General features: G+C 37.6%; 1 protein-coding gene and 1 pseudogene across 3 annotated transcripts in view; both read right to left on the bottom strand.

The window, feature by feature from the left end:
* The window catches only part of PIP5K1B (phosphatidylinositol-4-phosphate 5-kinase type 1 beta), a 370177-nt gene that overhangs the window by 87462 nt on the left and 255658 nt on the right, over nt 1-27057 (bottom strand). For all 3 annotated transcript variants that reach the window (XM_049770950.1, XM_049770947.1, XM_049770949.1), the window contains 3 exons: nt 4033-4244; nt 936-1019; nt 780-828 (listed from right to left, as the gene is read on the bottom strand). In XM_049770950.1, the coding sequence (XP_049626907.1) occupies nt 780-828; nt 936-1019; nt 4033-4244 (345 nt within the window). The remainder of the gene's footprint in view (nt 1-779; nt 829-935; nt 1020-4032; nt 4245-27057) is intronic.
* LOC126005432 (uncharacterized) lies at nt 17163-17236 on the bottom strand (annotated as a pseudogene).

The raw sequence follows: 27057 nt of genomic DNA on the forward strand, positions 1-27057 counted from the left end.
TCCCAGGCATTCCATATAGTCTCCAGAGCTTGCCAGGAGCGATTTCTGAGCATAGAGCCAGGAGTAACTGCTGAGCGCTGCCGGGTGTGACCCAAAAAAACCAAAAAAAAAAAAAAAAAAAAAAAAGCCAATTCTGGATCCAAAAGCCGTTTTCCCCTATCAGCTGGCCTTAATCTTGTAATAATCCATAACAACTTATAATTTTTCACTTCCCACATCCTTGTTATTGTATTTGGCATCAAACAGAACAAGAACACTCATTGTTTTATATAACCCTCATAGAAACCCACTGAAGCAGGTGCCAGGTTCTGTTTCTGTGGTCCTGGAAGAGACAGGAAACCAGACTATTAAAGATTACACACCAGGTATATAAATGATGGCTAGTAAAGCAGTAAATCCAGGGGTCTAATCCAGGACTGTGCACAGTGGGCTCAAACCCTTGGCAGCATGGTCTTAAGAGAATATCAGGCCAGCTGACCTATAAGCAAGCGTCTTCCTTTTCTTTAGCCACATCTTATAGTTGGGCTCTTCAGAATCTCACAGGAATAAAACATCAGCTGGTTTTCCTGGACTTCACTTAACCACATGATTGAAGGCTTTCTACTTGAGAATTGAAGTGATTTCTGTTTGATATGAACCGACCTGCTTCCCTCAGATTGAGGGTTTTAAAGACTTTTTCCCTCTCCTCTTCAGATAGAGTGACAAGGGTTGTTAGATTCACTTTCAAATCTCAGAGAAATCAGATCTATCTAATTTAATAAGGAATATAAGACACTCACCCCATCATAAACTAGAGCTTTCCAGGAATGCTCTAACCTCTTCATTAACCTAAACAGAAAAATAAAAATGAGAATGTAAAATCACCATCATTTGCTGAATTAAAAAAAAAAACTAAGTTATTTATAAATGAAGAGATCACTTCCCATGTTTCTTACCTATAAGACTGCAGAATATCAATAATGCCCATAAATAAAAGCAATTTTTCTCCTTTATGGCTTTTAGCTGGAATGCCTCCCATTCTGTTGATCGAACAAAAACATTATGAAATGTAAAAATAGGAAGTTAAAGACCATTTCTGTTAAATAGAGTACCAATGAAAAGGGATGATCATTAAAGATTCTCAACTATCGCTGGAGAGATAGCATGGAGGTAAGGCATTTGCCTTTCATGAAGGAGGACTGTGGTTTGAATCCCGGCATCCCATATGGTCCCCTGTGCCTCCCAGGGGCAATTTCTGAGCCTAGTGCCAGGAGTAACCCCTGAGCACTGCCGGGTGTGACCTCCCCCAACCCAAAAAAAATTCTCACTATCTTTCCCTTCATCAATTTTTCTGTGGGTTCCTTTTTGGCTTTAGTTAAAACCTTGAAAATCCAATGATGCTTTACTCATAGAGAACAATATCACCACTGTTAGCACTGGAAAGCTTAATGCGAAGAATTCAAGCAAAGATGTATTCTATTTTAAAACCATGGACAAAAGTTTTAAAAAATAATGCTTCTGAATAATGTTCACTTTAATATATTCACTATGAGATTCTAAAAAAGAAGAAAACATGCATAAAGGATGATTTCCCAAAATAGAAAGATAACCATTCATTAACATTTGTTATACATTTCCTGTGTATATATTTAGTATTACACAAAAGGATTATATAACACATAACATACACTGAAAATTTCACTGGTTATATGATATACTTTTTTTTCCTATTCTGTGATAATGTGGCTTGTGGCCATTTCATCATGCTATTATAGAAAAACTAATTTAATTGGTTATTGAACATGCAAATGGAATTTTTATAGGTTTGTTTTGTTTTTGGGCTACACCCAATGGCGCTCAGGGATTACACCTGACTCTGTACTCAGAAATCATTCTGGCAGGCTTGGGGGACTCTATGGGATGCAGGGAATTGAACCTGGGTCTGTCCTGGGTTGGCCATGTGCAAGGCAAATGCCCTACTGCTGTGCTATCTCTTTGGCCCTCAAATGAATTTTTAAGCAAGGATTAATAAATGTTACAATGTATGAATTTCTTCTGTAAAAAAAATTATGTCTATTTTAAATTATTTTATTGTAGGGGCCGGGCGGTGGCGCTAAAGGTAAGGTGCCTGCCTTGCCTGCGCTAGCCTTGGACGGACCGCGGTTCGATCCCCCGGCATCCCATATGGTCCCCCAAGCCAGGAGCAACTTCTGAGCACATAGCCAGGAGTAACCCCTGAGCATTACCGGGTGTGGCCCAAAAACCAAAAAAAAAAAATTATTTTATTGTAATTTTTTGGGGGCAACACCCGATGATGCTCAGGGGTAACTCCTGGCTATGCACTCAGAAATCGCTACTTGCTTGGGGGATCGCTATGGGATGATGGAGGATTGAACCCTGGTCTGTCCTGGGTCAGTTGCATGCAAGGCAAACGCCCTACTACTGCACCATCACTCTGGCCCCATATGTCTATTTTTTTAGTCACTTAAAAATTCTGGAAGTCTGGGGCCAGTGAGGTGGTGCTAGAGGTAAGGTGTCTGCCTTGCAAGCGCTAGCCAAGGAAGAACCGCGGTTGGATTCCTGGCATCCCATATGGTCCCCCCAAGCCAGGGGCAATTTCTGAGCGCTTAGCCAGGAGTAATCCCTGAGTATCAAATGGGTGTGGCCAAAAAAACCAAAAAAAAAAATCTGGAAGTCAGGGGCTGGAGAGATAGCATGGAGGTAAGGAGTTTGCCTTGCATGCAGAAGGTCAGTGGTTTGCATCCCGGCATCCATATTGTCCCCTGAGCCTGCCAGGAGCGATTTCTGAGTGTAGAGCCAGGAGTAACCCCTGAGCGCTGCCGGGTGTGACCCCCCCAAAAAAGCCAAACAAAAAAGCCCCCCCAAAATTCTGGAAGTCAGGCACTTATGGACAAAGAAAATGGATTTTTTATTTTTGGATTATTTTTAAATTTTTTCTTCGTTTAGCTAGTACATACATATTGAATAAAGATGACTATTTTAACAGTTCTCTTTTTTGTTTGTTTGTTTGTTTTTGGGTCACACCCGGCAGTGCTCAGGGGTTACTCCTGGCTCTACATTTAAGAAATCGCCCCTGGCAGGCTCGGGGGACCATACAGGATGCTGGGATTCGAACCACCATCCTTTTGTATGCAAGGCAAACACCCCACCTCCAACCACCATCCTTTTGTATGCAAGGCAAAAGCCCCACCTCCATGCTATCTCTCCGGCTCCTCTCTCTCTCTCTCTTTTTTTTTTTTTGCCACACCTAGTGATGCTTAGGGGTTACTCCTGGCTTTCTATTTGGAGTCATTTCTGGAGTTTTCTGGGGATCATTTGGATGCTGGTGATCAAACTGGCCCTATCTCATGTAAGGCAAGGACCCTACTCATTCTCCTATCTCTCTATCTCCTTGCTAATTATATTTAGTTATCATGGTTCTGTAGTCAATGGGCACTTTATATTTGCAAAGTACTTTTGCTGTTAGCAGCAGTTCTGGTAAAAGACCACATATACCTAGGTCAGCTTAGTTCTTATATCTTTGTGTAAAAACCTGTTGACTAAAATTCAGTAAAATTCAGTATTCTTGTTGTGGTACATATTTTGTGTATGCAGTAAATGGAGGTGAAAATATTTTATCCATTGCTTAAAAATGAATGGGGCGAAGAGATAGCATGGAGGTAAGGCATTTACCTTTCATGCAGAAAGTCATCAGTTTGAATCCCGGAGTCCCATATGGTCCCCCGTGCCTGCCAGGAGCAATTTCTGAGCATGGAGCCAGGAAAAACCCCTGAGCACTGACAGGTGTGACCCAAAAACCACAAAAAAAAAAAAAAAAAAAAAAAAAGAAAAAAGAAAAAAGAAGCCATACTTTCTGAGCAAAAAATTATAATAACTCAGAGTTCTTTTATATGAATGCAAATTTAAGCTGACTTAATCCAGGTTAGTGTAAAGTAGGATTTGATTCTCAAAGAGAGCTCCAGGAACACTGTTGTGTTAAATTACCCTGTGTTGTTGGCTGCCCCAGTGAGAGACAAGAGGACAGGCACTCACGTGTCTGGATTCTCCGTAATGCTCCCATCTCCAGATTTCCCTGGACCCTGGATAGACTCCATTGCTGTGGAATATAGGACCTTCTGTACCCCAGGCCGCTTGGCATCAGGCACGTTTTGAGAACTCTCCTCTTCCTTCTCTTTCAGGGAATGGTCTAAGATGTGGATTCCCAGCAAAAGGCTATAGTCCATTATCTTAAAACTTTCCAACACCTGAAAAAGAAAAGCATGCAAGGGCAAGTTAACCCCAAAGGTAAAAATGTCCCCTTTTTATAGAATCACAAGATTCTTGATATATACTGTATTTTTCACTCTATAAGACACAACCCACCATAAGACACACATAGTGTTTATTTTTTAATTTTTATTTTTGAATAATATCTATTTAAGCACCATGATAACAAACATGTTTTAGTTGGGTTTCAGTCATAAAAAGAACAACCCTCTTTCACCAGTGCAACATTTCCACCACCATCTCCCTCCTCCCCTGCCCCCTACCTGTATTTGAGACAGGCATTCTTTTTATGTTTTTTTTTTTTTTGTGGGTCACACCTGGCAGTGCTCAGGGGTTCCTCTTGGTTCTACACTCAGAAATCGCTCCTGGCAAGCTCGGGGGACCATATGGGATGCCGTGTTTTGAACCACCATCCTTCTGCATGCAAGGCAAACTTGCCGTACCTCCATGCTATCTCTCTAGCGTGAGACATGCATTCTACTTCTCTCACCCATTAACATTGTCATGATAGTTGTTAGTGTAGTTAGTTCACTAACTGCACTCACCACTCTTTGTGGTGACCTTCATATTGTGAGCCGGTCTTTCCAGCCCTCATCTCTACTATCTCTGGGCATTATCACAATAATGTCTTTGATTTTTCTTAAAATCCGTAAATGAGTGAGACTATTCTTTGTCTATCTCTCTCCCTCTGACTTATTTCATTCAGCATAATAGTTTCATGTTGACCCATGTATAAGAAAATTTCATGACTTTATCTCTCCTGATGGCTGCATAGTATTCCATTATGTATAGGTACCACGGTTTCTTTAGCCATTCATCTGTTGAAGGACATCTGGGTTTTTCTAGGTTCTGGCCATTGTAAATAGTGCTGCAATGAATATAGGTGTGCAGAAGTCATTTTTGTGTTGTGTTTTTGTGTTCCTAGGAAGGAAGGGCATCTGGGTTGTTTCCAGAGTTTGACTATTGTAAATAGCACTGCAATGAATATAGATAAGACACACATGGTTTTTAAGTGAGGAAACCAAGAAAAAATATTCTAAAGAAAATGGTGTACTAAAATATTTCATAAACACAACACAAGATGCCTTAAGGAGAGGGTGGCTGGGAACAACCAGCCTGTGAGGCCAAAGGATATTTATAATACATCAGTCCATTGGTTAAACACATTTACCTAACTCTTTTTTTTACATCAGAAAATAAAAATACATTTTTTAAAAAATACTTTTTTCTTATATAAAAAATAAAAGTGGCAGCAGCGATCAAATAGTCTTAAATGAAAGCTCTCTATGTGGTGTTGAAAGTGCGTTAACCTAATTGCTCATACTATGTGGTATGTCTATGTAATAAAAGGGGCGTAACAATGAGGATGTCAAGTGGTTAGTATATGCTCTCCTCCCCTGCTCTCAGGCTTCAGCTTCAGGTGGCATTTGCTCCATAAGATGCACAGATATTTCCCTCATCTTTTGGGAGGAAAAAAAGTGCATCTATGGTACAAAATAAACCTAAAGGGGTTGATGGAAGAAATGAAAACACTTGAGAGTATGATTAGACAATGCAACATAACTGTTAGGAACATAATTTTCCATTCAAATCTAAAGAAGCATTTCTTTTTTAGCCTTACATGAATGTTTTTTTTTTTATTTTTTATTTTTTTTTACATGAATGTTTTAACAATAGCCTTTGTTGAACTTTTTCCATATGCCAGATAAGAAATGGTTCTGGACCCCCTTTTTTTATTTTTTGGTTTTTGGGTCATACCCAGCAGCACTCAGGGGTTACTCCTGGCTCTACACTCAGAAGTCGCTCCTGGCAGGCTTGGGGGACCATATGAAATGCCGGGATTCAAACCACTGTCCTTTGGCATGCAAGGCAAACACCCTACCTCCATGCTATCTCTCCGGCCCCTGGACAACTTTTTTGTTGTGTTTTTCAAGGGGATAATGTAGGATGGGGGGGTGACTACTCTTAACTGGTTGCTCTTGGTAGTGTTTTGAGGATTATATGGTACCCAGGACTGAATTTAGGCCACAGGTACACAAAATATGTACTTTAGCCATTGAACTCTAGCCCCAAGAGGTTCATTTTCAACTTTTGATGTTATTGTCAGTCATGCTTTAAGTGGTCAAATATTTGTTCTGGATTACTGAAGAGGCTCAAAGGAGAAAAGCTACAAATAAAATTGCAACAGAGATCCATCTCTATACTCTTCAACTGAGCTGCCAACACCCTTTGAATGTGCTCAGTTATCTTTAGGAGGTCAGTGTCCTATTTTCAGAAAGAAACATTTAATGAAGATAAATCCATTTTGTAGTGTGTGGAAGTTGATCATAGTAATTGGATATAGGTTAGGTCAAGTTACCAGCCATTAAAAAGATATTAAGAAAAAGAAATATATACTACATATAGAAAATTAAATGAGAAATGTCTGTAATAAAAAATTCTGGGAACAGATTTTATTTAAGTGCCTGGCAGATTTGCCTCAATTAAGAACAAAATTTCTGTTATTCACATCATCTCAGTTTTTTAGTTAGAGGAATCAATAAATCTGCCAAACTCTAATGTGTGTAAGGGTGGAGAATATGTCACACTCTGCGACATGACAAACACCAATCAGTCATGTCTGTTTCTCAGGCTCTTGGTTTTCCTTCACAATGTTTATCTGACATCACATGTGCTGGTGGATCTTGTGACTGGGCATTTGCCATGAAAAACATGTGGTACAAAGCAAACACAGGTGACCAGCTGTCAAGATTGGAAAAAATGTTAGTTTGCCATTTGTAACACCAAAAATAAAGTAGGAATGATACATAGCTGTATATAAAACTAAGAGCATATGGGAATAACTCAATGCTTTTTTAAAAATCAAAGTCAGATTTTACTCTCCCTTTAAAAATAATTACTTTAAGTACTATGGTTACAATATTGTTTATGATTGAGTTTTAGTCATAAAATGTCCACCACCTTTCACAGTGTGCATTTCCCACCACCAATGTTCCCAGTTTCCCTCCATCTCCCCTCAACTGCCTTTGAGGCAGGCGTTCTCATTCTCTCTCTCTCTCTCTCTCTCCCTCCCTTCCTCCCTCTCTCTCTCTTTTTTTCACCTCTCTTTTATTTTTGACACTGTTTATCCTTTCTGTCTCAAGGTCTATTAATGTGGATGCATGCTAATATTGGACTGTAGTAAAGAAAAAATAAGTCAATGTCAAAACATATGTATGATATCCTCAACACACGATCATAGCTATCTGGGCCTAAAATCAAAGTACAATATTTTGTGACTACTGGAAACAAGTTTTTATGTATAATTTCCATAGGGTTGGCAACCCAATGGTGGGGGATGGCCTAACCCAGGATGATTGGTATTGCTAATGCTATGTCATGGACACAGGTCATAAATGGTGACCTGTCTTCCTTTCTTATTTTTGTGTCCTGTTATCACATTATTTGCTATCTTGTAGTCAGAAGAAGCCAAAGGCTATCTGGTGGTTAAGCCCCCAAACTGAGGTCAGGTGCCTTGTTTGTCTCCTGCCTTCTGTTTGCTTGTCTTTGAAAAAAGAATGGAACCTTTCTGTATCTTGTATTCTCAGCTATAAGAGAGAGATAATAAAAGCACTATATCAGAGATAATGGGAAAAATGGATTGATACATGTCAAGTCTTTGGTGAGTATGAGGCATCTAGAAGATGCCCAGTATATGTTTTCTAGTCCTGTTTTCTAAATTCCTCAATCAGAATCATCTCTCTCTCTTTTTCTCTCTCTTAACTACTGTATTCCTGCCTCCTCTGCACTTTTTTTTTATGTCCTATTTGGCTTCTCCCTTAATGGATTCTGACAATGTTCACTAAAATCCTCTTCAATTCTTTCCTTACTTTGCATTAGTGATATTCATGTACTCTTTGGATACAAGTACCAGGGAAATTGCTCACTCTTCAGGGATAAGTAACAATGATAACATCCTCAAAATGACACAAACCTGATTTACAAATTACAATAAAGCTTGGAAGAAAAAAAAATCAGGATTCTGTGATGATGCCTATATAGGAGCACCTAATTTTGATTATTTAACAATAGTGCTGGTAAGAGATGATGGTATTTGAATGAGGGTGGCAGCAAGGATTTACAAGGGTGATGTGGATGAGAGCCTCTTATGGTTAGATTTCGATGACCACTTCTATGTACATAACTCATGTGTAAGCTTTAATCTAAACTCACTCCTAAGAATCAGTCTTAAAACACATCAGTTGTGGAGCTGCAGTGATAGCATAGTGAGTAAGGTGCTTGCGTTGCACCTGGCTGATCCGGGTTCGATCCGCAGCACCACCTACAGCTCCCTTGTGCTACCAGGAGTTAGTCCTGAGCTCAGAGCTAGGAATAACCCCTGAGCAACACTAGCTATGACCCCAGCATTAAAACCTAAGATCTTAATTGGTATTCTAATATCGTCTTGCCACAATACTGAACTGTTATTTCCCAAAGAAATTATTTTCTCCTCATTTCTCTTTATTATTTGAAATAATTCAAATATAAATTTAAGTTATGTGATACATAACTAATTTTCCATTAATTATATCATTAAATCTCATAACTTACATTATCAAGACATTAATCTTCATTAATGCTCTGATTTCAATTTTCCCCTTTTCTTTTTCCAGTATATTCTAAATACCTCTCTTCACCTGGTCACACCACACCACATTCATGGTCTTTGGTCTCACATCACTGTTAAAATGACATTAAAGTGTCTCTCTACTATGGTCAAAGTCAATTTCTGTTATTGGATACTCACCTACTATGATACCTTCTAGGCTAATCAGATCAGAATTCTTTAATTACACCAAAACATGACCTTTAGAGAGATGGTGTTTTGCTCTCTTCTTCTTCTGGATTATTGTCAAGTCTTTACTAGTTTTCCAAAGCTTATCTTAACTCTTAGCACCATAATAATTATATGCCTGATCTTAATATAATATTGGAGACAAGCTTCCCCTCTGCAAATCCCAGCACATTATTTAAATTCCTTTATGGAATAAAATTGGGCCATCGGTGATAATGTATTTTCCTATCATACAAAACTACACAGAAGAGGGGCCGAAGTGGTGGTGCAAGTGGTAAGGAGTCTATCTTGCCAGCACTAGCATAGGACGGACCGAGGTTTGATTGCCCAGCGTCTCATATGGTCCCCCAAGCTAGGAGTGATTTCTGAGCACATAGCCAGGAGGAACCTCTGAGCATCACCGGATGTGACCCAAAAACCAAAAACCAAAACAAACCACAACAAAACCACCAAAAAACCAAACCAACAAAAACTACACAGACGAGGCTTGCTTATTTGATATTTCTTGCTTTGCATTCTGACACAGCAGAGAGATGTATTTGCTATATTGCTTTCCATGTGAATAAGCAAGTAAAAGACAAAATATTCAGCAGCAAAGAATGCATATTCTCTTTTCAATAAAGAACTTAATCTTGGCATTTCATGAGTACAATGCTTGTGAAGACTTCAGACGGAGAGTATTTACTGTGATTATGAACTTTGCGTTGACAGAAAAAAAAGTTCTACAATGTTTACAAACCGATCCTCACTAGATCTATTTACCTACACTGTGTTGAGGGTAAAACAATCAAACTGCTATAGGAGAATTTCTAAAATTTACTGTTCAGTAGGCATGCAGTTCAATGGCAGACAAAGGCAAGCTTGCTTTGCTGTGTCTAAACTAGGTTAAGCTGGGAGTCTACTAAGAATATCACACTTCTTTTTGGGAAGCCTTATCTGGGAGAACATATTACAACTGCAAAGACCTTTAACCATCCAAGAGTATATGGTGTTGGCTCTATGTCAGAAACTCTGCCCTGAAACACATCTCAGACTCCTTGTAGTTCCTGTGCTCACATCTCTGGTTTTCATTCTGTAAGGAGTACAAAGTAAAGTTGGTATTCTCCTGAGAAATTACCAAGTGAGTTCCCCCAAACTTTGAACAACAGGAAGGATGTCTGGTTCAGTATGGACTCTTCTTTAAAAACTAAGAATAATGCTTCTATATGATCCAGTGATTCTAATTATTATTGTTTATCTCTATCCTAAAAACAAAAAATATTAATTCATTATTTTTTGGTGCTATGAATAGTTCTTTTTATTTACTGATACTTGTCCTTTCATAAAAATTTAAACATGTTTTTCTGCTAGTCTTATTAAAATATACTTTATTAGAAGACTTACTACATAATTTATAGTTCTTGTTCTATAAAAATTTGCACCTGTTACATTTTTCCTCTATTAAACTTTACTTAAACATCCCAATTTGCAGTGCTGTTCATAATACATTTGTTTAAGACATTCAATATTCCCACACTCATCCCATGATTAGTGTGACCTTCTTTTCACCTATGTCCTCTTTACTCACCTTCCACCTCCAGCTTGCTCCCTTAGGAGGTACAAAATAGTTTACGTAATATTGGTTGTTAAAACACACATGAACACAATGATTTCAATAAAATAAAATAAAATAAAGTGAAATAAAGACCAGAAAAAAACAAGAAACACAAAAACAAAAAGTACTTTCACATTAATAATTCCTACTGTAGTGGGGATTGTTGCTGGGATAAATGGGGAATGCACGAGGAACATATCTAATATTTCTCAGTTAAATGTATACATTCTTTCTAAACAGCTTTTATCACTTAGACATTTTCTTCTAATGCTAGTTTTCCATAAATTTTCCAAGAATTTTCATAAATATATACCCTAGAAAAATTATACAACGAGGCTATGAGAAGGTCTAAGTATTAGAAAAGTTAACGACACTTAATTACATTCAAATAAAAAACACTCATATTTTTCAATGTTAATGTTTCCTATGTTCTTTATTGCTTTAGTAGATTCACATTTCCATCTGGAATCACTTTCCTTATGACTGAAGAACTTAAATATTTTGCCTAGTACATGTTGGTTAATTATAAATAAATAATGCTTTACTTTTTGTATATCTGAAGTAGTCTAACTTTGTTTTTTTTTTAAAAAAAATTATTGCTGGGACCGAAGAGATAGCATGGAGGTAAGGTGTTTGCCTTGCATGCAGAAGGATGGTGGTTCAAATCCTGGCATCCTATATGGTCCCCGAGCCTGCCAGGGCGATTTCTGAGCATAGAGCCAAAAACTAAAAAAAAATAAAAATAAAAATTATTGCTGAGTGTAGAATTCTAAAGCAGACTTTTTATTTTAGTAATAATGTCACTCACTGTGCTTTGAAAGTGAATCCTACTAAAGCTTATTTTTGTTGCTCTGAACATATGAGTTTTCTTCAATAGCTGTTCATATTATTCCCTGCTTAACACTGTTTTTGGATTCTATTATGATATATTTCATTTTTTTTGTCTAGGTTCTTTGAGTTTCCATGAAGAATAAAATTTTTCTAGGTTAATAGACTATATCAAATTCAGAAATTTTTCTGCCACTACTTCTTCAAATATTTCTTTCATTCCTATATCACTTTTAATACGCCAATCACATGTATATTGGACTTTCTATAGTTATCTCACAATTAACAAACAATTTATTTTTGTGTGGATTTTGGGTCACACCCAGCAGCACTCAGGGGTTACTCCTGGCTCTATGCTCAGAAATCACTCCTGGCAGGCTCAGGGGACCATATGAGATGTTGGGATTCGAACCACCGTCTTCCTGCATCTAAGGCAAATGCCCTACCACTGTGCTATCTCTCCGGCTCGAACAGACATAATTTTTTATTGTGTTTTCTTTTTTTTGGGGGGGGTTTTGGGTCACACCCGGCAGTGCTCAGGGGTTACACCTGGGTGTCTGCTCAGAAATAGCTCCTGGCAGGCACGGGGGACCATATGGGACACCAGGATTCGAACCAACCACCTTTGGTCCTGGATCGGCTGCTTGCAAGGCAAATGCCGCTGTGCTATCTCTGGGCCCGTATTTTCTTTTAATTCTGTTTCTTTTCAAAATGTTTCTATGAAAATGACTTAAATTTTTTTTTTTTAATTTTGGGGCTTGAAGAAATAGTTCTCAGCATAGGCTTTGCTAACTGCATAGTCTCTTAAACACTGCCAGGAACAACCAATATCATTTTCAATGTCTATTCCCAGCACTGCCAGAAATAGCCCCTGAGCACCACTAGATATGACACTCAATTTTTTTTAGAAAAAATAAGAATTCATCAATGATGAAAGGTATAACCTAAAAAATTATAAAGCAATGTTAATTTGAAATTTCATTTTATCTGAAACACTTTTTAAAAATTTTTTTTTTTATTTAAGCACCTTGATTACAAATATGATTGTAGTTGGGTTTCAGTCATATAAAGAACAACCCCCTTCACCAGTGCAACATTCCCATCACCAATACCCCCAAGTCCTCCCTTTCCGGCCTGTATTCAAGACAGGCTTTCTACTTCCCTCATTCATTCATATTGTTATGAGAATTATCAGTGTAGTTATTTCTCTAACAGCAATCACCACTCTTTGTGGTGAGCTTCATGGTGAGCTGGTTTTTCCAGCCCTCATCTCTATTTTCTCTGGGCATTATTACAATAATGTCTTTTATTTTTCTTAAAACCCATAGATGAGTGAGACTATTCTGTGACACTCAGTTTTTTAATCAGTAACATAAAAAATTCTTTTACTCTTTTCCTCTGCAACGTCTCTTTTGCTATTAATCTCATATATTGAATTTCTCATTTCATACATTTTAGTTTCCATTCCTAAAATTTCTTATATAGCACATTTCTACTTAAATTTTTCAAAATGTATTTTTAATATATTTTTGTCTAAAAATGTCACTCTAACTGCAGTGCTTGCACACATTCTCAAACAAGGTTCACACTCTTTAGTTGTAGTGTTTATGCACGTTTTGGTTATAGTGCTCACTGTGCTCACCTGTACTCACCAGAAGTCATATTCCTGGCCAAGGTGCTTTTACATACTCAGCAGGCTCACCTGCACCTGTTGTGCCCCACAGTTCACAACTCTGTTGTGGTTTGGGGGAATAACAGAGTCATAAGGATTGTAAGACCCATGATCAATGCTTCTCGATGGCACCAGGCAGCAAACTCACAGACTCATTCAGTTAGGCATTTTAAGAGCATTATTAAAAAAAAATATGACACCTTTGTTTACTGCAGTTCTTGGTACAATAATCAGGATATAGAAGTAACCCCTATGTCCTAAACAGATTCGTGACAGCTATACTATGGGATACTATATAGCTGCAAGAAATATGAAACTTTACATTCTGCTGCAACTTGGATGGCACTGGAGGGTTTCATGTTAAATGAAATAAGTCAAAGTGGGGCTGGAGCACCGCAGTAGGGTGTTTACTTGCACACAGCCAACCCAGATGGATCCAGGTTTGATTGCTGGCATCCCATATGGTCCCTGAGCATGCTAGGAGCAATTTCTGAGCACAAAGCCAGGAGTAACTCCTGAGCACTGCTGGGTGTGACCCAAAATCCCCAAAACAAACAAACAAACAAAAAAAGAAATAAGTCAAAGGGAAGACACAGTAGGGGAATGGTAATGAATGATAACAAATCCTTGGACTAATTGAGAGGTGGACTAGAAGTAACATAAGTACACTGGTAGAGGACATTGGGATCCTTGGTGGTGGTAATTTGTGGTAACTATATACAAAGATAAATATATTAATGCTATTGTAAACATGTGACCTTAACTACAATCATAAAACATTATTTAAAAAATCTAATTGGTTTGCACTATCAGAAGATATAAAGAAAGGCTAGCACCCACAATTAAAGTAATCTATAGTAATCTATAGTGATGTCTTCTGTAAATGGAGGAATATGGTGATTCTAGGAGGAAAAGGGATAAGTTAATATTATGCAAGCAAGTCTAGTAATTTCCTACATAATATAGATTCTCATAGATATTAGTTCACTTAATAAATGCTTTAATGCCTTTAGTCTCAATGTCATAGTGTTTTACCTACATGCTGTTTTATATATGTTATATATATATAACATATATATGTTATAGTTTCAGATCTGATATCAAGGTCTTTAATCCATTTGGATTTTACCTTCGTACATGGTATTAGCTGGGAGTCTGAGTTCGCTTTTTTGCAAGTGGCTAACCAGTTGTACCAACATCACTTGTTGAAGAGGCTTTCCTTGCTCCATTTTGGATTTCTTGCTCCTTTATCAAAAACTAGGTGGCTATATGCCTGGGGAACATTTTCTGAGTACTCAAGCCTATTCCACTGATCTGAGGGTCTGTCTTTATTCCAATACCATGATGTTTTTATAACTATTGTTTTGTAATACAGCTTAAAATTTGGGAAAATAATGCCTCCCATATTCCTTTTCCCAAGGAGTGCTTTAGCTATTTGAGGTTGTTTATTGTTCCAAATGAATTTTAGAAGTGTTTGATCCACTTCTTTGAAGAATGTCATGGGTATTTTTAGAGGAATCACATTAAATCTGTATAATGCTTTTGGAAGTATTGCCATTTTAATGATGTTGATCCTGCCAATCCATGAGTAGGGTATGTGTTTCCATTTCCGCATGTTCTAACATTTCTTGGAGCCGTGTTTTATAGTTTATTTTTATTTTTATTTTTTTTGAGACTAAAGGCATCTTTAAGAAGAAATCAGCACTCTCCAAACAAGTGGAAGCAGAGATAAACAGATGCTACTACATTAAGCTGAGAAGCTTCTGCACCTTAAAGTAGATAGTGCCCAGAACACAAAAGCCACCCACTGAGTGGGAGAAATTATTCACCCAATACCCATCAGATAAAGGACTAATATCCAAAATATACAAGGTACTGACAGAACTATACAAGAAAAAAAATCTAACATCAAAAAATGGGGAGAAGAAATGAACAGACACTTTGTAAAAGAAGAAATGCAAATGGCCAAAAGGCACATGAAAAGATGCTCAACATCACTAATCGTAAGGGAGATGCAAATCAAAACTACTATGAGTTACCACCTCATGCCACTGAGATTGGCACACATCACAAAAAAGAAAAACAAGCAATGCTGGTGGGGATGTGGAGAGAAAGGAACTCTTTTTCACTGCTGGTGGGAATGCCGTCTAGTCCAACCTCTATGGAAAGTGATATGAAGATTCCTCCAGAAACTAGAAATTGAGTTCCCACATGATCCAGCTATACCACTCCTAAGAATATACCCTAGGATCACAAAAATACAATACAAAAATCCCTTCCTCACACCTATATTCATTGCAGTGCTTTTTACAATAGCCAGACTCTGGAAACAACCAAGATGACCTTCAACAGATGAGTGGCTAAAGAAACTGTGGTACATATACACAATGGAATACTATGCAGCCGTCAGGAGAGATGAAGTCATGAAATTTTCCTATACATGGATGTACATGGAACCTATTATGCTGAGTGAAATAAGTCAGAGGGAGAGAGAAAGACGCAGAATAGTTTCACTCATCTATGGGTTTTAAGAAAAATGAGGGGCCGGAGAGATAGCACAGTGGTGTTTGCCTTGTAAGCAGCCGATCCAGGACCTAAGGTGGTTGGTTCGAATCCCGGTGTCCCATATGGGACATGCCTGCCAGGAGCTATTTCTGAGCAGATAGCCAGGAGTAACCCCTGAGTGCTGCTGGGTGTGGCCCAAAAACCAAAAATAAAAAGAAAAATGAAAGACATTTTTAGCAGTATCTCAGAGACAAGAGAGATGAGGGCTGATAGGTGCAGCTCATGACATGAAGCTCGTCACATAGCGTGATGAGTGCAGGTAGAGAAATAACTACACTGAGAACTATCATAACAATGTGAATAAATGAGGGAAGTAGAAAACCTGTCTCGAGTACAGGTGTGGGTGGGGTGGGGAAGAGGGAGATCTGGGAAATTGGTGGTGGGAATCTTGCACTGGTGAAGAGGGGTATTCTTTTTTTTTTTGGTTTTTTTTTGGGCCACACCCGGTGACGCTCAGGGGTTACTCCTGGCTATGCGCTCAGAAGTCGCTCCTGGCTTGGGGGACCATATGGGACGCCGGGGGATCGAACCGCGGTCCGTCTCCTAGGCTAGCGCAGATAAGGCAGGCACCTTACCTCGAGCGCCACCGCCCGGCCCCAAGAGGGGTATTCTTTACGTGACTGTAATCATATATCTGTAATCATGTTTGTAATCACGGTGTTTAAATAAAGATAATTAAAAAATAAATGCTTTAATGAGTACCTGTTAAGTGCAGGGCATCTTTGCAAAAAATTATTTGAACAGAACAGCCAATTTATGGTAGGGAAAATCACAACATCTAAGAATATATAGTTTCTTAGGAATGAGAAAGGCCTTCTGGTGTTAAGTGTCCCCTGATGGGACAAAAATAGACAATGCCAATTATGAAGTAAAATTTAAACCTAACTAAATCTTTAGCTATAAAAATCAATCTATAGGAAAAATAGTAGGTAAGAACCTTGTCAGAAGAGGTCATAGAGATGTATATAACATAGTCCAAGTTCAGGACTCAACATACCAATTTAACAATGCAAACAGAAGCAATGCATTAAGTGTTTAATGAGATGATTATATAAAATGTTGATCCCAAACTATAAAAGGTTTCTCAAACGATTAGAAACATGAACGGGGGCAGGAGAGATAGCATGGAGGTAAGGCATTTGCTTGCATGCAGAAGAATGGTGGTTCGAATCCCGGCATCCCATATAGTCCCTTGAGCCTGCCAGGAGCAATTTCTGAGCATAGAACCAGGAGTAACCCCTGTGTGCTGTCAGGTGTGACCCAAAAACCAAAAGCCAAAAAAAAAAAAAAAAAACCAAAAAAACCCACAAACAACATTTAAGCTTAATATATCGATTTGAAATGCATTTCTCTTCTTCCTTTCTGTTAACTTGCTTTTCTCTCTACTAATAACAGGCCAGAAATAAAAATAAAAATAAAGATAAATAATTTTGGATTTTTACTACACTTGATCTTAGCCAAAAGGCCAAGAAGCGAAAATTTTGGATTTTTAAATTAGAGTGATTACAGCAGAAAAACTGTTGTGTTACCTATTCCTCTTATTGATCAATCTTAGGTGGAAGATCTAAAGAATAATCTAAGTAGAGCTGATAGAAAGCTGCTCCAAGAACCTGAGAAGTTTTCCAATTGGCTGAGACTCTAGTCTCTGAACAGAATCTGGAAAAAAGACAGTCTAAGGCAGTTCAATCAGCATTCTAGAGATGTAATGCAAAAGATATTCCTAGACACATTGGCCTATGGAAAAGTGAATCCAAGGACCAGCCATTCCTTTTAAAGTAGGCCCCAAGTCACTAGACTTGAATATGCAAGTCTAGTGAAGGCTAAATGCTGCCCTTTAAACTTAATTTAATTTCCTCTATAAAGTCAGAGTGGTCTTTATTACTGTAATAAAGAGAAAATACATGCTGTAACAAGCCATGCACTTTTGACTTGTAGACTGAAATAAATATTCTACCTTTAGCCCAGTTGTGACAATAATGTACTGCTCCCTGTGTCTGATGCTGTAGTTTAAAATTCTGGGCTGTGCCAGATTAATTCATATTAGTACTTTTTAATTATAGCTCATTTATAAAACCATAAAGTAGATGTTCAAATTGGACCAGCTCCATAGACTACTCTTTTTTTGAATGAGATGTAAACCAAGCTGTGAAAGATTATGGATATACTGGCACATGCAGCAGAAAACTGCCTGACAGTTGAGTACACATTCCTAAAAGTCTTAGTATCAGTAATAGTGCTTTGAATTTCTGGACAACATCATTTGTTTGATGCTGTCATCCCAAAGAAACATCTCAATTTAGCAGAATAGACAGCTAATAACATGAGATTACTAAACGTTCTGCTATTGTATTAATGACTCCATTGGGGATATAATAATTTTCACAAATGTGCTTGCTATTGTACTCTTTTCTTCTTCTTTTTCTTCTTCCTCCCTCCCTCCCTCTTTTCTCTCTTCTTTCTTTCTTTTCTTCCTTTCTCCTTCCTTCCTTCCTTCCTTCCTTCCTTCCTTCCTTCCTTCCTTCCTTCCTTCCTTCCTTCCTTCCTTCCTTCCTTCCTTCCTTCCTTCCTTCCTTCCTTTCTTTCTCTTTCCTTCCTTCCTTCCTTCTTCCATTTTCTTTTTTTCCCTTCCTAATTTTTCCAATAAATTTGTTTTCACTTATCTGAAATAAATGTATTGTGATCAACTATGTCAACTATGTAATGCATTTTATGCATTTTCTTTAAATAAACTTTTAAAAAACCTTGAAGTAATATTTTTTTTGTTATTCAGAAATACCATTTTGCCCCCAGGTGAGGAAGCCCAAGTGAGAAGCACAGAACAAAAAAGGAAAGGGCTGTTAGCAACCAAGGTTAAAAAAAAAGGCAGAAAGAATAGCATGGGTCTTCTTTGTAACACAGAAGCACCATTTCACCCAAGATCAGGAGAGAAAAGCACATCCCTGTATTTCACCTTTTTATACTCAGGTGAGCATACAAAGACTTCATAAATTTAGTTGCTAAACCACTTAACAACACATAAGACTGCAATGGGAAGCCACAATGGGAAGCAATGCAGAACTCTGCCACATGTAGTAAGTGTAGACCCAAACAGTATTAAACAGCTATAAAACCTCTCTGATAAGAATTATATAAAGGAAATGTTGAGAAATCCAGTGAACTCAAAGAAACCATTGAATGAACAGCCAATAAAACATAAGAGACTATGAGAGCAGAAATGAGAAAATTTCAAACAGAAATGACATGTAACTTTTTGACAGATCAGCTAAACTAAAGCTCAGTAAGAAAATACTTATTCTGATGATAGAAATGAAAGAGATGGGTTTGGTAGATATAAGGGATTTTCATCTTCAAAAGGTCAAATACACATTCATCCCCAATGCAAATAGACATTCACTAAGACAGATCACATGTTGGCATACAAAATATATATCTCCAAAGTCAAGAAGATATAAATCATACCAACTATCTTCTAAAACTATGATGCATTGAAAATAGAAGTTAATTATAAACAAAAATGGGGAAACAACTTAAACATGAGGAAATTAAATAGCATGTTACTGAACAACCAGTGGGTCACAGGGAAATCAAAAGATTCCTGGAAACAAATAATGAGGACAAGACCTATCAAAACTTGTGGAACAATGCAAAAGAGATGTTGAGAGGAAAGTTCATAGCTAAGCAAGCATTTATCAGGAAAGAAGAAAAAGTCCACAAAAGGGGGCTAGAGAGATAGCATGGAGGTAAGGCATTTGTTTTGCATGCATTAGGATGGTGGTTCAAATCCCAGCATACCATATATTCCCCCGAGCCTGCCAGGAGCATAGTGCCAGGAATAACCCCTGACCCACCACCACCCCCCAAAAAAGAAAAGGCCCACATAAATAACTAGACTGCACAACTGAAAAAACTGGAAAATGAGAAGCAAAATGGCTCCAAGGCAGGTAGGAGGAAGTAAATAATAAAACTTAGAGCAGAAATTAATGAACTGGAATCCTCTCTAAAAAGCTCAATCCAAAAGATCAATAAAACCAAGAGTTGGTTCTTTAATAAAGCAAGCAACCAACCAACCAACAAACAAACAAACAAAAACAAGATTGATTAACCACTAGCAGGACTTACTAAAAACTTAAAAAGAAACTCAATAAGCCAAATCAGAAATGAAAGGTGGACACATGCCAACAGATATTATAGAAATTGAATGAATCATGAAATATTATGTTGAGAAACTTTATGCCATTAAACAAGAGAACGTAGAAGAAATGGATAAATTCTTGGACACCTATATCCTCCCAAGGATGAACAAAGAAGACATAGAACACTTAAATAGATCTATCATTTCAGAAAAAAATCAAAATGATAATCAAAAATCTCTCCCCAAACATAAGTCCATGTCCAGTTGAATCTAGTAAGATCTTACAAATCTTTTAGAAGATCTGCTGCCAATCATTTTTAGACTCTTTTAGGAAATTGAAAAAACAAAAACTCCAGCTTCTATGAAGCAAACATTACCCTTATACAAACAAGTCAACACAAAAAAGAATTAAAGGCTGATATCTGTAATGAACATAAATGAAAAGATTCTCAAAAAAATACTAGCAAATAGGATCCAACAACTCATCAAAAAATAAAAATATATACCCCAAACAATTACAATAATTGAGGAATCAGTAGGTTAAATGTTTCTCAATATTTATTGCTAAAGAAAAACTGTAAACTAGCAACAATAAGTTTAAAACTTTAAAGTGCAGAAAACGATAGCTTAACAGGTAATCAAGCTAAATCAAAAAGGTTAAATTCTTCAAAACGGGTTCCTCCTCCTCCTCATCTGTATGTCTAAACAGAGCATCAGCAGTATCTGATGTGAGGGTATCAGCATAGACATAGAGTTCACAGATATCATCATCACTGCTGTCAGTCTCAAACAAAGCACAGAATATTGTGGATTAAATAGTTCAGTGGCATACAGTTCAGTCACCTACTTGTGGACTTGAAGCATCACCCCCTCCAGCAGACAGCAGAAGACAACTGGAGACTACATGCATTTGATTCAGTGCAAAAAAAAAATTAATGCTAGGATTGAGGAAGCTCAACTTTGAAGGAGAATTGAGAGGAGGTAGTTAGAACTAGAGACTGAAATATTAAAGTTAGGGAAACTAATTAAAATAAGCAAGAGTAGTGATGAGTAAGTAAGGACTATACTACAACTCCTCTACCTTTCTGAAGGAAGAGTCGGGTTGCAATAGAGAATCACTTCCTTCTCTATCTTCAATATTCAGTGGCTGATGCTGTTTTTCTGAAATTACTATTAATGCCAGAAGAAAGTAGAGAATTCGTTCAGAGAGGGGAATCTCAGTGACTGGAGACATTCAGTACAGGGAATGCTGCTATCAACTGAATACAGATCACCAGGTGCTTTGAAAATACAGCACAGCATATGCTGAGTTGGCACCAGGAACCACTTTGTTTTTGGAACTGCTGGAGCTGGCTAAATATGCATGGTTCAAGTTTACAAATGAGGTCTTCGAGAGGCAGAAAAAGAAGTTAATGAGATGAGGACTCCAACAAGGCTCACAATTTAGCCTTGAAGAGGAGGATATTTCAAATAAACATTAGGTTTTAACTTCCTGCAACGTTAGGAGCTCTGGAAAACTGATATGCCAATGAATTTTTAAATTACTCCTTTGAAGTATATGAAGAGTGAAGTGTACAGATGCATCTTTCTAAATATTTGAAAATTAATATATACGACCATTATTATTCCTGGCTATTTCAGTCTCATGCAGGAAGCAGAAATTTCCCCAAGAGGATTACAGAGAAGTGCAGGACTTCAAGGGACAAAAGCAAGGAGGGAAGAATTATATTAGCTTGATCAAAAGAGTACATCTAACAATGTCTTTTAAGGAGGATCACTGTGATATCAAAGGCAAGGGAAGCTCTATAAATTGTTGACTGAGACAGAGAGGAAGAAGCCACACCTTTCAAAGGTCATGGGGTAATCTTTTTGAAATGGCCTACAACCAGTGTGAGTTGCTACAGAAGCCTCAAACAATTGTGCTGAGCCCCACCTATAGCACTGGCTATGTGCACTGGCTGATAAATGAATGAAAAATAAAACATAAAATAAAACACTCTAATAACGTATTCCCAGTAGCCTACATTGAAAGCTTCCAGAAGGAATATCAAATTCTGTTGGACCATGTACAGCAAGTTGAGTAACACACAAGAAGGTCTATTTCTGAGTCTTTTCCTAACAATTATAACATTTTCCTAGACCCTGGATACTCTAAAAAATGCTTATATCTTATCAGAGTTTTAGAATGATTCCTAAGTAATACAGTCTAAACTTCATTTCTGTAAGTTTCTAGTATTTGTCAATCCTTGGTCTCCATAATTGGAGTATTCAAAACCCTGTTCTGCTGGGTGCTGAAAGGGAATAAAGTGATATGCATGTTACCTCTTCATAAGCAATAGTGTAATCCACAGTATATAAAAAAAGAAAAAGTGGGAGGGAGAGAGATAGAGAGAGAGAGCGTGAGAGAAAGAGAGAGAGAGAGAGAGAGAGAGAGAGAGAGAGAGAGAGAGAGGGAGAGAGAGAGAGAGAGAATGCCTCCCCAGGGGAGGGGCAGGAGGGTGGGATAAAAAAATAAAATGATATATAAAGTGAAAAAAAAAAGTAAAACAACAACAAAAATCTGTTCTGTTTTGCAGGGCCATCCTGAAACTGACACTAGCATCTTTAACATTGTCCACTGGTCAGCCTCAAAGCCTTTCCAAGCATATCTTCAAAGTCAAGGTTCATATGAACATGGCCCCCCTACAGCCACTTCCATTTCCTTCTATAGTTCTCCTTTTCTCAAAGTTCTCAGTAGTAAGGATACTGACCCTGAATGACACAGCCTCCCTTCTGTTCCACTTCCTCAGATACTTTGTAGGTCCTATTTATACTGACCTCATAGCTAAAAATCTAAAATCTACAAAAACAAAGTATGTTTTTTTTAAAAACTAAAGCAGAAAACCCTATATATACAATGTAGTATTATTCTACTGCATAAATTCAGAGGCTCTAGCTATCATCTCTTTGATTTATAGTAATATTTCTCACTTAAAAGGGAAGCTAGCTAATATAACAACTACTACCACCTCAAGACATACTTAAATTCTCTAGTCATAACAATGTTTTAGAAAGAAGAGGAAAAGAAATTGATTTTGTAAGATTGGGGAAGATACTTTCAGTTTCCCAATTCTGTTCCTCCTATGGAAATTTTTATGAAGATTCCATTTTGTCTGAAGGGAGAATTTAAAAATCTACTGACATGGGGTCAGCTAGAGATGACAGCTTAGAGGATTGGAGAGCGCACTTTGAATGCAGGTCAGCAAGGTTCAATTTATGAATTTCTACCCCTATCCTCTGAACCCAGATACTACTGGGAGTTGCCTCTAGCACTCCAGTTGTAGTCCAAACAACAACAGATATCCTGGCTTGATTTATTTTTAGCTTTAGTAGTTGATAAAAAGTTTAAGAGTTGCTCATAGGATTCAGTGGCAGACATCTGACTTTCTCTTCAGAGATATAAAAGAAACCTTTAAAAACAATCAATTCTACAGCACATTTCTCAGAAAGTTCTGTTTTTAAGTTAAAAAATTTTATGAGCATACATAAAACTGTGTTGACAGTTGACAAGTATCAATGGTCTTGATTATGCTTTTCATAAAACACTTAAAATAAATATTTGGATTACCAACTTCACTTTTTGATCCTCAGTCACTTGCCACTAATTCTCTCCCTTCTTTCGTTTTGTTTTGGAGTCACACCCAGTAGTGCTCTGAGGTTACTTCTGGCTCTAAGCACAGGGATCAATGTTGGCCAGCTTGAGAGAAGACCATATGGGATGGTGGGAATTATACCCTGATTGGCTGCTTACAAGGCAAATGCTCTACTCATTGAACTATCTTCCTTTTTTTCTTGAAGTAGGTAGCAAGTTTTCATGAACCCATTGCCCTGTTCAAAGAAAGTTTTCACTTTAGTAGAGTCTTTTTTTGTTTTATTTTATTTTATTAACACATATGTACAAAAGAGAAAGTCAAATGTACTGTAAATAATTACTTACAGATTTTCAACTCTGATATGAAATACTGTTTTAATTTCATACTAAATCTTCTGGATTAGATGTTTCTTTTTGCGCTCAGGGCTCACTCAACTATACTTGGGGTCAAATCCTGGCTTTGTGTTCAGGGATCATTACTGGCAGTACCTGAGAGACCGTCCTTGTGAGCCAAGGGTCAGCTATAAGACATAAGCCTTACTTCTAACCTTATGTGTCCAGTCACCAAATTGGATATAAATTGGATATTTCTTTTTTTTGGTTTTGTTTTGTTTTTGTTTTTGGTTTTTTTTTTTTGGGCCACACCCAGTGAAGCTCAGTGATTACTGCTGGCTATGTGCTCTGAAATTGTTCCTGGCTTGGGGGACCATATGGGATGCTGGGGAATCAAACTGTGGTCCATCCTAGGTTAGCATGTGCAAGGCAAATGCCCTACCATTTGCACCACCGCTCTGGCCCCTAAATTGGATATTTCTAAAGTCTAAAGTCTTCTCTAATTGTATTTATTAATTTGGCCAGGCTCACTACTTCAAATTTTTTTTGCCATTTGTTATCTTTTAGGCTTTATTGAAAGACAAAACAATATTAAAAACCAGGAAATTGGGGCCGGAGAAATAGCACAGTGGTGGAGCGTTTGCCTTGCACACAACTGATTCAGGACAGACGGTGGTTCGAATCCTGGCATTTCATATGGACCCCATGCCTACCAGGAGCAAGTTCTGAACACAAAGCCAGGAACAATCCCTGAGCACCACTGTGTGTGACCCCCTCGTCCCCCCCAAAAAAAACCCAGGAAGTTAATCAAGTGGTTGCTTTGGGCTGTGGAAAGTGTGAATGATTGCTGAATAGGTATAAAATTTATGTTATGTAGTCACTGCAGTGTTATGAATTGTGTATAACCATTGACTAGAACACTTTAACTGGGTAAATTTTATGGTACATAAGTTATATTTACATAAAAGCATTGAAAAAAACAAATAATAACTACTATTCTGTTCAGTATCAGTCAGCAAAAGGAAAATGAAGTCACAGTTTCTCTTTCTATAGAGAGCAGATTTTAGTAGGTAAAAATTAAATATGTACCCAAGAAATTACAACAAAATGTAGACACAGCAATAGATAAAAATAAATAGGGAAAAGAAATAGGGAGGCATTACTGTCCCCAATTTTAAATTGTATTACAAAGCAACAGTTATTAAAACAGCATAATATTGGAATGAAGACAGATCCTCAGATCAGCAGAATAGATTTGCATATTCAGAGAATGTGCCCCAGACATACAATCAACTAATCTTTGATAAAGGGGCAAGAAATTCAAAATGGAGCAAGGAAAGCCTCTTCAACACGTGGTGTTGGCACAACTGGTTAGCCACTTGCAAAAAAGCGAACTCAGATGCCCAGCTAACACCATGCACAAAGGTCAAATCCAAATGGATTAAAGACCTTGTTATCAGGCCTGAAAACATAAGGTATATAGAACAACAAGTAGGTAAAACACTGCATGACATTGAGAATAAAGGACTCCTCAAGAAGGAAACAGCACTCTCCAAACAAGTGGAAGCAGAGATAAACAAATGGGACTATATTAATTGGAGAAGCTTCTGCACCTCCAAGGAAATAGTGCCTAAGATACAAAAGCCACCCACAGAATGGTAGAAACTATTCACCAATATCCATCAGATAAGGGGTTAATATCAATAATATTCAAGGTACTGACAGAAATTAACAAGAAAAAAAATCTAACCCATCAAAATATGGGGAGAAGAAATGAACTTTGTCAAGGAAGAACTACAAATGGCCAAAAGACACATGAAAAAATGCTCCACATCACTAATCATCAGGGAGATGTAAATCAAAACAACAATGAGGTAATATCTCACACCACAGAGACTGGAACACATCACAAAGAACAAGATCAATCAGTGCAGGTGGGGATGTGGAGAGAGAGCAACTCTCATTCACTGCTGGTGGGAATGCTGTCTAGTCCAGCCCTATGGAAAAAAATATGGAGATTCCTCAAAAAAATGGAAATTGAGCTCCCATTTGATCCAGCTATACCACTCCTAAGGATATACCCTAGGAACACAAAAATACAATTCAAAATCCCTTCCTTACACCTATATCATTGCAGCGCTATTTACAATAGCCAGACTCTGGAAACAACCAAGATGTCCTTCAACAGATGAATGGTTAAAGAAACTGTGGTATATTATATTTATATATATATTATATATATACACACAATGAAATATTAAGCAGCTTTCAGGAGAGATGAAGTCATGAAAATTTCCTATATGTGGATGTACATGGAAACTATTATGCTGAGTGAAATAAGTCGGAGAGAGATAGATACAAAATAATCTCACTCATCAATGGATTTTAAGAAAAATCAAACCTAATCACAATCATTTATGTAATCAAGATGTTTAAATAAAGAAAAAAGAAAAAAAAAAGAAAAATCAAGGACATTTTTGTAAGAATGACCAGAGACAATAGAGATGAGGACTGGAAGGACTGCTCACAATATGAAACTTACCACAAAGAGTGGTGTGTTCAGTTAGGGAAATAACTACACTAACAACTATCATGACAATTTTTGTATGTGTGTGTTTGGGCCACATCCAGCGATGCTCAGGACTTACTCCTGGCTAGGCGATCAAAAACCACCCCTAGCTTGGGGGACCATATGGGACACCAGGGAATCAAACCATGGTCCTTTCTAGGTCAGCCACATGCAAGGAAATTGCCCTACCACTGTACCATCACACCGGCCCCTATTACACAATCTTAATGAGTAAGAGGAGCAGAATGCCTGTCTCGAATTCAGGCAGGGGTTGGAAGGAGGGCTGGGGGCATTGGTGTGGCAATGTTGCACTGATGAAGGGGGTGTTCTGTTTATGACTGAAAACCAACTACAATCATGCTTGTAAATAAATGCATAAAGATTTAATTAAGATAAAAACATAAAAAATAAAAATTAAAAAGCAAAGCAAAAATAAACACCAAAAAAGTCAATCTTAGAGTTTATATACTGCATAATTCCATTAATACTAAATTCTTGATATGTCAACATTTGAGAGATGAAAATAGAATGGGTGGTTGCAGATTAGAAAGGGGCTGAGGGGCTGGAGAGATAGCATGGAGGTAAGGCATTTGCCTTGCATCCAGAAGGATGGTGGTTTGAATCCCGGCATCC

Source organism: Suncus etruscus, chromosome 3, assembly GCF_024139225.1.
Source record: "Suncus etruscus isolate mSunEtr1 chromosome 3, mSunEtr1.pri.cur, whole genome shotgun sequence".
NCBI lineage: Eukaryota > Metazoa > Chordata > Mammalia > Eulipotyphla > Soricidae > Suncus > Suncus etruscus.